This window comes from Numida meleagris, chromosome 2, assembly GCF_002078875.1.
Source record: "Numida meleagris isolate 19003 breed g44 Domestic line chromosome 2, NumMel1.0, whole genome shotgun sequence".
In the NCBI taxonomy this organism is placed as follows: domain Eukaryota; kingdom Metazoa; phylum Chordata; class Aves; order Galliformes; family Numididae; genus Numida; species Numida meleagris.
In genome coordinates, this window is record NC_034410.1 from 109,241,087 (window position 1) to 109,254,054 (window position 12,968).

The window sequence follows — 12,968 nt, forward strand, 5'->3', positions numbered from 1 at the left end:
AGAGCCAGGCTTTTCTCAGTGGTGCCCAGTGTCAGAAGAAGAGGCAGTGGGCACAGACTGGAACACAGGAAGAATTTCTGTGCTATGAGGGTGATAGACCACTGAAACAGGTTGCCTAGAGAGGCTGTGGAGTCTCCTTTGAGATCTTCAAAAGCCATTTGGATGTGGTTCTGAGCAACCTGCTCTACTTGAGTAAGAGGTTGGTCCAGATGGACCCAGAGATCAACTGCTCAACTTCAAGCAGTCTGTGAGGCTGTGATAAATTTGCAAGCTGGTCCTGTTGGTGATCCAAATCTTTCAACAGTTCTTTACCTGGAACACCTGTCCAGGGAACATAGATATGTTGTTACAGAGCAAGAGGTCTGCTTTTCTCTGTTTAGTCTCTGTGCGATCGTTTGAATAATGATTGTTGGCAATCTTGTCCTGGCTAAGCAACTTCCAAGTGAATTAGGTTGCAAAGACTTCTCGTGATTCAGTTAATGTTACTATCATCCAATCACCTTAAGAAACAGCTTTATATCTTCAAATAATACTACATATTCCATTGCAAATAACATTAGATTCTACAAGTTATGAACCCTTATAGAAATGCAGTGGTCTTTCATAAGTGTATAAAGCAAAACACATGGAAGGTCTCTATGCCAAGCTTCTTTCCAGCTGAACAAGTAGATATAAGACCCACAATCTGCCAAAATCACGTACTGTGAAAATATTTAATATATGACATTCGACCATTTTCTTTAGGGATCCTACTAGTGTGTTCTCAATATTTTAAAAATGTTGTGGACTTCTTAATCTACACAGAATGTTAGAACTAATTTAAACTCTTAATTTTGTCTAGCATTTTACTTAAGTTCAATTAATTTTGTTATTACTAATCCTACAAATATTAATTCAAATATTCAAATATTAATTCTGGGACCAAGTTTGCCATTCTTTCTGAAGAGAATAATATGCACTTTCTGAATTCTTCTCATTCCGTGCATTTCGTTCCTCAAAAAAGGTGCCCTGATTGGTAGGTATATTTTGCTGTAAATAAGAAATGTTTAAGATAGTGTCTCTGTAAATTTGTAAATGTAAAATTTGGTAACGAAAATCTCTCAGGAAGTGAGCATGAGTAATGGATCAATCCATATAGGGAGGTAGAGGTGTTATAGCAAAAAATTGCAGAACCACAAATGGAGTCCTGCTTGATGCAGGAGCTTTGCATCTTTAAACTTACCATCTCTGGTTCTGTTGGTATTTACTGAATTACTGAAGAAAATAATCCTGATTTTCCTCTCACCTTCATATTTCAAAATACACTGTTAATTTGATGGTTCTGTTTCCATAGTCATGTCTTTTTTATTCTGAATTTTCCAGGTAGATGTTTTCGAGTTGGAGGCAGTAGATATTGGGACTCTGCAAGATATAGTGGTTGAGAAAGGGAAAGGCTCCGACTGGCTTCTGGAGAAGATTATTGTGAAAGAGTTAGCAACTGCTGGGACAGAAACATTGTTTATGGCTCAAACATGGCTAAAAGACAGACGTGATGGGAAAAGATCTGCCTCAGTAACTCTGAATGCCACAGGTTAATATGATCTTCAAACTACCATTTGCTAAGAAATTCATTCCAAACTGCAGAATGCAGCTATGTGATTTGCTTCCATAAACAAGTTATGGTTTAAAATATTGCACAGTAGAGCATTGTCATTATATAGGGAATGAGTGTGTCTGAACACTGTTTTTTTTAGTACTTTTTAATAACCGCTATTTGCCAGAGGAGAATTTCTGCATTGTTAACCCAGATTTACAGTGGAGTAAATGGCAATAAATTTGGCCTATTCTCTTGGAATAGGCTGCCTTTCCAAGTTTTACTTCTACTTCACCACTTTCAAACACTTTTTTAAGCTTCAAATACTTCTGCCTGCCACTTGTTAGATGTAATAAAAGTGAGGTAAATAGCAGGACAAACTATGTATAAGCAGTGAAGAAAAGGTCACCATTGTATCCAAGAAGTTATCTGTGCCACAGTTTTAGGGTAGCTTTTGCCAGAAACAGAACATACTTCGGACTGATGTCAAGTGGGACCAGCCAGAGAGGGTTGCCCAGAACCATGTCCAGACAACTGCTGAGTCTCCGAGGAGAAAGACAGCTACTGCTCTGGGCATATGTACCAGTGCCTGGTCAACTGCACAGTATAGAAGAGTTTCCTAATGTTTAGATGCAACCTCTTGTGTTCCCACTGTGTATATGTAATATGTATTTAGTGTATATAAGGTTATATAATACGGTCTTACTCAAAATTTAAAACAACAAAAAAACCTTTTTACTATTTCTACAAGAATACATTGATTTGGGTCTGGTTGTATTCAACATCTTCATCAGTGACCTGGATGAAAGGATAATATGGACCCTCAGCGAGTTTGCTGATGATAGAAAGAAGTGGTCAATGCACCAGAAGGCTGTGCTGCCATCCAGCAAAACCTTGACAGGCTGGAAAGTTGAGTGGAGAGAAACCTGATGAGGTTCAACAAGAGCAAGTATAGAGTCCTACACTGGGGAGGAATAACCGCATGCATCAGTACAGGTTAGAGGCTGACCTGCTGGAAAGGAGCTCTGCAGAGACAGGCCTGAGTGTCCTGGTGGGCAACAGGTTGGCCATGAGCTAGCAGTGTGTCCTCTTGGCCAAAAAGTTCAATGGTATCCTGGATCAGCAGCTCAAGGGAGTTGATCCTTCCCCTCTACTCTGCCCTGGTGAGGCCACATCTAGAGTACTGCATCCAGTTCGCACAGGGAACTACGGGAGACAGTCCAGCAGAGGGATACAGAGATGATTAGGAGCATCTCCCTTATGAGGAAAGGATGAGAGACCTGGGGTTGTTCAGGCTGGAGCAGAAAAGACTGAGAGAGGATCTTATCAGTGCTTATAAATACCTAAATGGAGAATGCCAAGTGGATGAGGCCAGGCTCTTTTTGGTGGTGCCCAGCAACAGGACCAGGAGCAACAGGAACAAACTGGAACACAGCCCCATACAAACATTAGGAAGAACTTCTTTACTGTGAGGGTGACAGAGCACATGAACAGGCTGCCCAGAGAGAGGTTGTGGAGTCTCATCTCTGGAGATATTCAGAACTCTCCTGGACACTTTCCTGTGCAACCTCTTGTAGGGAACCTGCTTTAGTAGGAGGTTGGACTAGATGTTCTCCGGTTGTCCCTTCCAACCTCTGTACTTCAGTAATTCTGTGATTTGGTAGAAGAAAGTTTTCAAAGTTGGTTTGTTTGTTTGTTTTATTTAATTGTATATAATAAATGGCAAATTCAAACCTAGCTGAAAGAAGATTTTCCATCTTTGGTTCAGGCCTCCATCTAATGTGTACAAGTAGTTTTGATCTATAATAAGACCCACTGAAACCAACAGAAGGAATATCAGCCCTGAAAAAGAACATTAAAAACATCCCATTAGTTCTGATTTGTCTGCAGCATAAATTTTATAAATGTTTTAAAGTGAAAAATACTTGAATCTTTGGGTTACAACCATTTCATGGTGAAAAGGTGACTCTAGAGTCACTTCATTAAGTAGGGTGATATGTAGATGATACTTAGGTAGAAAATCACATTGTGCACTTCCTATTAAATCTTTAAATTATACAATACTTAGTCAATTGTCTCACTAGGCATGAATGCAGACACATTATTATTTGGATAGTGCTTTACAAAATTATTAATTTGGTCTTCAATCTTTTTGTTTAATTAGAAATTCGAGAGAGGAGGAGTGCTTCTGCCTATCCTCAAGGAAAAGAGCAAATGAATTCAGGTACAGCTTTCGGGATTGCATCCATCATCAGTTTTGAAATAATGATGGGAAAATATTTTCATCATAATATGGCATTATATTTAATGGTAGTGACAAGATTTTCCCTTTTGTAATAGCGAGAAATACCAATATATTAGGGAGCTGATCTACATCCAAATGAAGTGCTTATATAATAATGCTTATATAATAATGTACACGAAGATACATCTTATGAATTTTATCTCACGTTCTTTGGTTAACATGAAATCAGGAATACCTTTTAATCATTATTTTCCCATTTTATTTTCCCTATTTTAATTGTTCAGAAGGCAGATGGAGGATTTATTTCACAAAGCATCAAGATGAAACAAAAAAAGACTTTGAAAAGTTGTCAGAAAATATATCCAAGTTGGTTATGGTTTTTTATGGAAGCAACGGCAAGTCAAATCCGGTTTCCATGGAAAACAAAGTGGAACATCAGGCTAAGAACCAAATAACATACGATGTAAAATAGTATATAGACTTGTGTATATTTGCATTTTCTTTAAGTTTCCTTATGAAGAGAGATAATAATGTATATACTGCAAATATTGTGGATATTATTCTGTTAAAATATATGAAATTTTGAATTGCGTCCCAGATTTCATTTTTCTTTTTCTGATTTCTCAAGTTCACATTGATCAAGTATATTCTTTTTTTTCTGTCAACAAATAGTCATAGTTAATAATGGATCTCAATTTACATGACATTAAGTATTTACATTTAGAAATCAGTGCAGTATGTAATTTGAATTTGATAGAATAATTACAGTGAATGGCCCTGGAGTACAAAGATAATTTTTCTGTAAGTGCCTACAGTCAGCCTGGTTCTGCTGCCTTTGAACCCGTTGACTTTTTGCATCAGGGCTGATGCTAATGGGGCTACAATATTGCTGATCCCTTAGGAGAAATTTTCCCTCTTCCTTTAAATTAGTTATGCATGTATCTGTGTGTCTTCATTTGGATGCTAACTTATAGAGTTTTTTTTTTGCTTCCTAGATACATTTACCATCTGATTTGGGTATGGTTTATAAAGTAAGACTTGGACTCCAGAGTTTGGAAAGCAGCATATCACAGTTGTCTCTTCATCACTTTAAAATGCAGAACACATCAACCCTGGATACCTTTAGTCTCACTATAAATAAAACACTTCCTCTTTCTCTTAATGGAGACAGATGGATTGAATTCCCTGTAGAGTGGCCATTAAAAGAAGCACTTTCTGGTAGGTAAAAACATACATAAAGGTAGTAGAGTGGTGCCGGAAGATAACATGTCTTGATATTACAATTTATCAAAACAGAAAATTTTATTGTCTTTATTTAATGATTCACAAAGTCTGGATAAGAATTTAAAATGTGTTAAAGAAAATACTAGCAACTCAGCTTAATTCCTATGTATCATAAAGTGTGAAATGCAATACTTACTTTCTTGTACAGATCCCTTATTAAAAGCTATATAGTATAACGCTAAGATATATTTCTTTCTTGCAGCATCGTATTTCTATTCTTCTGTGTTTAGTCCTCAGCTGTTCATATTACTGACATAAACAGCATAATTTTTATAGCATTTCTAATTTTATATCTTTCTATTAAGTGATTTTTTTTGTTTGTACATTCCAAACAATATTCTTGGTGAAAGAATAAAAATAAAGAAAACCAGCTCAAAACAACATATAAACATAAGCTTTATTATTACTTTTATGCACTTCAAATATTTATGTCTGTTAAAATAAGCTCAACAATTGTCTTTCATGTTATCTTTGTTAAACAATAAAAAAGAAATCTTTTCACCTAAAAATTACTGTATCTTCCATACTTTTCTAATGTGATGCTCATTAAATGCTACAATTTGACAGAACAATTCTCAATTTAATAGACCCAATAATGATATTTAATATTAAAATAATTTTTATCTGAGTTTTATGCTGAAAACAAATGAGTAAAGAATAAGTCGATTATTCTGACTTATTCAGTGGTCTGTAGAAGGTGTTAAATGGATGAGTCCAATACAGTTTGGGCTAGACTTACGACCCAGTTACGGTGAGATGTTTATAAATGTCTAACTCTAAGCATACAAACAGAATTAAAAAGGATTCTTTTGGGTTTTTTTTCCTATTTTTAATCAAATGAAAATTTAAATTTCATATTTCATATAGCTTAGAGCTGTGATTTTCACTTGAAGCAAAGACTTGCACGGTATAGATACAGAGTAGGGTGTCATGGCTTTTGTCTCCTATAAGCAGGTTTGAAACAAAACGGTCCTTCAGATTAGCATGAGCTCATGACTGCCCCTTGCAAAAGACAGATCACTCTCATGTGCAGATGTATTGTAGGTACGTGTACATGCACACAGAAATACAGGCAGTAAGATGATGTATGGAAGATAAATAGGCAGAGAGACTAGAGCCCTAATAACCTTGGTTCTTACTCTGGCTCCATCACTGACTTCTTGGTTGAAAAAAATCACTTCCCTGGTAAAAAAAGAAAAAAAAGAAAAAAAAAAAAAGGTATAGGTATTATATTATCTATGTGCTTAAGTAACAGAGAAAACAAATTAAAAGTTCATCATTGTTGCATGTGTTTCCTTCCACATGTGCTTTAGAAGTCTTCATTGAGGAGTTTGTAACCACAAGGAAGAAAAAAACTAGGACAATGTGAAACACATTCCCCCAGATCTTTGCCATTTTATGTCCAAGTGCCTTAAGCAGCTCCACAGCAGGTGGCCTGCATGGAGTTCAAAGCGATCTTTTAGAAACAAACCTACTTGAAATGTATTGTGCAAAACAGATCTGCTTCTCTGCCAGATTTCTAAATCTAATTTATTTTCTCCTTGGTTTTCTTTTTCTCAGCTGAAAGAAAACCAGTAATGCATTAATTGGAATGAAAAGCAGCTGATCATAATCACCTTAACTAAAAGCTGTGTGCTGTTTAATTTCAGATGCAGCTCAGTATACTGTCTTTCTTATAGTGCCTTAGAATTTCATTTCTTGGTTGTTCTTTTTTTTTATTCGGTACTTGGGACTGTGGTGAAGCATATCCTAAAGGCTAATTTTAAGTTTTCAAAATGCAGCTGATTAAACACAATGCAAGTCCTTGAGAGCTGGCTGTGTACCAGCTCACATGTGCCTTTTGGGTGCATTAATTGGGAGAGGCCTCCAACTGAGTATATACATTAATAGTTTCTCTGTAGTGTACCTTCTTTTGAGATGCTTAAACCTCAGTGATCTCCAGAGATGAAAACATGCTCTCTCCTTCACTCACATGGTTGTACAGAAGGTGAATGAACTTTGCACTGCTGTAGCTTTTAAGACAAAACAATGAACTAGAGAAAAGGTGAAATAAAAAAATATCCTGCTACTTAAAAATAGCAGATATAATTTCCACAAAATTAAAATAGAGCCATAATTCATACAGAGATTATGAAATCATCAGAAATTTATAAAATTAATTTGTCTTTATTGAGTGTAATGTCTTTTCAGAGATTTCCATTCATTTTTCCTCCTTCCAGTCTATTCCATTCGCTACAGATATAAAAGCTCATTTGCCCACTTACATGATTGTTTGATCCCACTACCTGAACAAAGACATCTTTAAAGCATTTTAGCCCTCTTCCCTTGCGTTGGTTTCCTTCCATTACTCCTCTTTGTACAATTTATCAGTTCTGTCCACTCTTTAATCTGGTCAATCTGGTTCAACTCAACAGTTGGCTGCAGACTGTCAAGGCCATTATAAGATAATAGATCTTACTTGCCCTGACCAGACTCACCTGGGACCTCCAGCCACCTCCTCCTGCACATGAACATAGGATAATCATTTTAAAGTCATGCCTGAGCTATGCTAGATGTACACCTACTTTTATTCCTGTCTCTGACCCTGTATCCTGAATGGATTTAGGACTTATGTTATGGCCTTGTGCTCAGTTCAGGATAAATTCTGGATCTGTTTCATCTTTTGCCATGTTTGGGACTGTTACTGGCACTGTCTGCCATGTACAGACATTGCAGGAATGTTCCCTGGACACTAAGGGCACTGCTTAACTGTGGTCGCTCTCAGATCCTGTCTCATCCTCCCTCATGGAGCAGTCCCACTTGTTTCTCCCTAACACTGGCCCTCAAAATGAGTCTCCCGAATACCATCCTAGGATCACATCTCAAGTTTGAGATCTGGGAGTCCATATCAAAACAGAGGTCAAGTATAATAAAAATAGATCTCTTAAAAAATCAGAGGTACAGCCAAAAATAACACTACCCAGATTTCTTTCTTCTGCAATGCAATGCAATGCAAGCGTATTTTTCCTTCTCCTCATTCTTCATCTTGTTTGTAACAGCACCATTCAGTCCTTGTATTTCATCTTTTCGCCAATATCTTACCATGCCGTGATTTATTGTTACTTAGGCAGCATCAATATTTTATTTCCATTTTAAACTTAGCTCTATCCTGGTCTTTTTCTAAACTTTACAGATAAAACTGTATACCTCTTTGGCAGTCTGGATTTGTTTCCGTGCACTTACTCAATTACAGTATGTGTGCATAAAGAGCCTGTTCTCTCTCCTATTACTGATGCTGGGGAATCAAGGCAAGAGCTGGATCTCATACTGAACTCAGTATTTAGATGATCATTAGGTCTGAAAGCTGATAACAACATCCTGCTATTTGCTGTACTTGTACTTTGTCTTCTTGACTTCCAAAGGATGCAAGTAGTCTGCAAATACTCACTATCTAAACTTTTAGCCATTTTCTGCAGAAACCTTCTGCAACACCAAGATTCATCCCCTTCTACCAAGGTGGCTATAGGAATACAAAGGAGAAGATAGGTAAATGATTAAAAGATTCAGAATGGTCACATAATTTGATTCTATGAATAAAATGCAAATTAATATAAACAGATGCTCTGTGAATGTATTTACTTCTAAAGGTGTTCAGATGTTCTTATCTTGTCTTCAATTAAGTAAACGTTATAACCACTGCATAAATCATAAACTGCCCAAACTCATGAGTGCCAACTTCTGTCAAAGATAGACTTGTCTTCCTGAGCTCACTCTATACTCAGAGGATGTGCTCTGCTACAATGAAATTCAAAATAGGAACTTAGATGTTGTGAACCACATACAAGAAGCTTCTCTCCTCATCTCTAAGATGATGAAATCCAAAGAGCTTATCTCCCCTGCTAAATTTTGTCTTTGTAAAGATCCCCAAAGTGGTTTCTGAGTCTGGAACTCAGTAAGATTTAACTATTAGGCATTTGCCATTTAAAAGAAACAGGTAAATAACTGTGGTAATTTTTCCTTTTTCTCTCATTTAAAGTTGCTAGAACCAGTAGCATTCAAGACAGTTAAAAGATGAAATTAAGGAAAAATATGGAAAAAAATGAATTTTATTATAATTGTCAATTTCATTTTTAATGTCACCTGACTGCAGGTTGCGATGTTGTAAAATGGCTGGGCAAGGTTGTGGAATGGTATTAACATGACTCTTTCTGCTTGATATTGCAGTGGTTACGTATCACCTAACCGTATTTTCTAGAAATATTTTGACTGACAGAAGTGTAGTGAATATGACTGCGTGTATATATGGTACTCATGGTGACACAGGGGACAGATCTCTTCTCTGGTCATTGCAGAATATCCAGCAGGAAGATGATAGTGAGGTACTCTGCCTTAAATTATTCTAAAATTTAACCTTTAATCTGTTCTTGTACTTCCTATACATTCTTTTCAGATCTTCCTACACACTGAATACTATATGGTTTAAGATTGTAATGTTGAATCCTTTTATTTTAGTCATTTCTTGTTATCATGGATGCTGTTGAACTGGGAGAAGTGGACAAAGTTGTTCTCATAATCAGCAGCAAGAAAGGTAACATACTTTTGTTGCTCTCTAAAGTTAGTGATGTGAAATACACAGCTTACCTTCTGTTAAAGGCAATGCAATCACTGCCACAGTTGCCAGATTAATTTCCTTTTACAATGTTTTAAAAATCATATTTTATGATGAAAAATCTTACATTTTGATGCATTAAAATCCTTCGTTCTGAATCCTGTACCATTAATCATTAAGAAAGTAAACTATTCCTTTACATACAAGAAACAGAAGATTAAGATAAATAATTATATTCTGCTATTAATACATGGTATAAGAAAATAATTCTAACTCACTTAAGAAACTGGTATTGTTCAGTTGTCCTTCTGTGATACAGTTATTTTTATTGTTTTCCCCAGCTGTTCAGTTTTGTTATTATGAAGGGGATTTTTACCTCTTTTAGGCAAACACTAGTTTTGCCACCAAATTTCTTAAAATTGCCAAAACCTTCACTCCTCTGTGCCTCATCTGTAGGATGGCTATCATGCCATAAAGAAATATTTTGTATAAATATTTTCAAGTATTCCTGTAAAATATTTTCAAGTCCATTAATGAAAATTGCTATACAATTGCAAATTGTTACTTACTATGTATTATAGTGGACCATTTTCAAATGGCTTTCCTGAAAAGCAAGGGTTATGCAATTGTATTTTCTCTCTCTTGTTAGCCTTTCTGTTGGCTCCTCACAGTAATATTTTAAACTCACCACCCACTTTCAATCAAATTTGAAAAATGTGTATAATCATCAGAGAGATTCAGGCAGTAAGGATGTACATACTGATTGGGTAGTCAGTGTGTTCTGATGTGTTCACAGCATGACCTGCTCAATCTCTGGAGGGTTCAGCGAAGTTGTGATGTGAAGCTAGAGGAGACTGGAGAAGGGAAAGATGGGGATAGCCCTGTCAAACTGCTGTTGGGTGTTCACTACATTTAATTCCTGCAGTTTTAGTCATGAAAGTTAACTGCAACCGTCTGTCTGATGGGTGATCATTGAATATGGCAATTACATATTTCCAAAGGGCACTGCAGAGAACATGACAGGCAAAGTTGGAAAACATGATTCACAAAGGAGGGACTTCAGGGCTCATCAGCTGTGTGTGTGCTATGAAGAGAAGATTGGGGAGATGTATAATATATTCCTTCCAAAGGAATTTCTTAAAATGATGAAACACTTTGGATGAGGAAAGATATCCACATTGTGTCTAGAGGTTTTCTTGGCTTGTTTGTATGGAGACTTTGAACAAAAAATCCCCAAGAACCAAAGCTCTGTAGTGTATGAATTCAGACGTGCCCTGCAGGACTGGTCAGCTCAGATGGTGTGTTGGTTTTATTTATTTATGCCGCTTCCACTATCTGAGCTAGTTTTTAGGATCAGATGGCTCTTCCCTCACTGCATGCATGGTTTGAGATCCCTGAGCTTCTGATTGTTTCCATGGTCTATCTGGGCAGGTCATAAGTGCTACACCATGTCCTGAATTCCTCTCCAAGAGCCTGATCCTATTAGACTCCTACTGATATAATTAAAGGGACTTGGACAACAGCAGAAGACATTGGGATGCAGTTTGCTGAAGAGCGCTGCATGGACAAATAAGACAAGAAAAGAGAAAGCAAGTAGTCTTCACAGCTAGCCCCCGGCAGAAAATTCAAAATTGCAAATTCAAAGAGCAGTTTTTCTCATACAGCAGAGATATACAAAAGGTTGAATTTCCTTCGTACTTGTCATTCTGTAAATATTTGTTCTGCATGTGGAACAGAGTTCCAACTCTTGTCAACTGAGGAGGAAACATCAGACATATTCCTGCTCTCCCTCTTCTAATGAACCTGAGTCATGCTGAATCTGTTCTGCATACCCTTCCATGTGTGGTGAAGACATCAAGCTTTTACATCACAAAGACAAAGAAAATGCTTACTCCTAAGTTTCGAAGTAGATGTTTTAAATAGGAACAAAATAAGGAATGTTGAGATGCTACCAGGATCTTACAGACAATTGTTATTACAAATAAATTAATAAATGATATTTTAATATGGTGTGAAAGACTGTTATATCATCATCAGACCCTATCTAATTCCAAGATGTGCAGTAAGACATTATAACTGTATTTTATTTGCTTGTTTGTAGACTGCAAACTGGACATTAAAAAACTGCATTTGAAAGAATCTGTAAAGGATCATCCTATCTATGTGTTTGAAGTGAATGAGTAAGTATCATATGTAAAGCTAATCATTTTATAGCATAATATTTGAAAACATTGAGCAGGCATTGGATTAAAATTATGGTCATGGAGTGCGTGAGTCTGTGTATAGTATTTTGAAAGTCCATCTTCAACTGTTGCATATAAACTCACAGAGTTTTTAATTTAATGTATGGTTTACTTACCACAAAAAATTATGTTGTTTTGTTTTGCAGAGCATTTTTTGTGGATCCAAATAAGCCAGAAATACAGAGAGAAATCCCGGTATCTTTTGTTATTGGAGGAGACAAAGAAAAGAATGGCATAAATGACTTAAATAAAGAAGGAAGTCAAGCAGGAAATCAGACAGAGTATATTATCAAAGTATACACAGGTGACAAAATGGGAGCAGGAACTGATGCCAATGTGCATATTATTTTATTTGGGAATGAAAACAGATCTGAAGTATTTAACCTCTCTCAGTCACTGGAACATCAAGATCCCTTTGAAAAAGGAATGGTGAGGATATAGATTTCTATCTATTTCTAGATTGGGAAAGTAAATACAAAATCTGTGCAAGAGCTTTACAAAAGTTCAGGCATTTATCCTGGTTTTCTCATCATTACATGAGATATAGTCTCAGCTATCTCTACGTTTAGCCTTTTCTCTAGAGTAACCAAGGAACATTTTACTCTGTTGTATCTAGCTGACTGTATTGCTGTTCTCATAGTCCCACACACGTCCTCATATTCATTCCACTTATCTGCCGTTATATGTTTCCTTGTTCTGAAATGCACAGCATGCATTGCCTGTGCATGTGCACATATGTGCAATATTCCTTGCTGTTGCACAAACTTTGATTATTATGCTTGAGAATATATCAATCTCTTGCATCCCATCATTTTACTTTGCCATGGAAACTGATGCAGTGAGCCTTGCTGAATGCATAAGCCTATAGCCAGATAAAATGGAAGCACGCATGCCAACTTGATGTTGATATCCATCATGCTTTGAATATTCAGAGACTCATAGTTCAGATACAAATATTTCCATAAGAATGCTGATTCTCTGCAAGACATCCTAGTACCTCAACAGAATGCTCTCCTGTTTTTATAAACATATTAA

At 36.4% G+C, this 12,968-nt stretch overlaps 1 protein-coding gene across 8 annotated transcripts in view; it reads left to right on the plus strand.

The window, feature by feature from the left end:
* Positions 1-12,968, plus strand: part of LOC110394957 (lipoxygenase homology domain-containing protein 1) — a 207,494-nt gene that overhangs the window by 182,722 nt on the left and 11,804 nt on the right. For 4 of the 8 annotated variants that reach the window (XM_021389034.1, XM_021389035.1, XM_021389036.1 and 1 more), the window contains 8 exons: positions 1,363-1,570; positions 3,738-3,797; positions 4,103-4,281; positions 4,814-5,036; positions 9,306-9,460; positions 9,594-9,669; positions 11,792-11,870; positions 12,080-12,362. In XM_021389034.1, coding sequence (XP_021244709.1) covers positions 1,363-1,570; positions 3,738-3,797; positions 4,103-4,281; positions 4,814-5,036; positions 9,306-9,460; positions 9,594-9,669; positions 11,792-11,870; positions 12,080-12,362 — 1,263 coding nt within the window. Of the gene's footprint in view, positions 1-1,362; positions 1,571-3,737; positions 3,798-4,102; positions 4,290-4,813; positions 5,037-9,305; positions 9,461-9,593; positions 9,670-11,791; positions 11,871-12,079; positions 12,363-12,968 lie in introns of those variants that run through there. The other 4 variants (XM_021389038.1, XM_021389039.1, XM_021389041.1 and 1 more) reach the window with 4 other exon arrangements.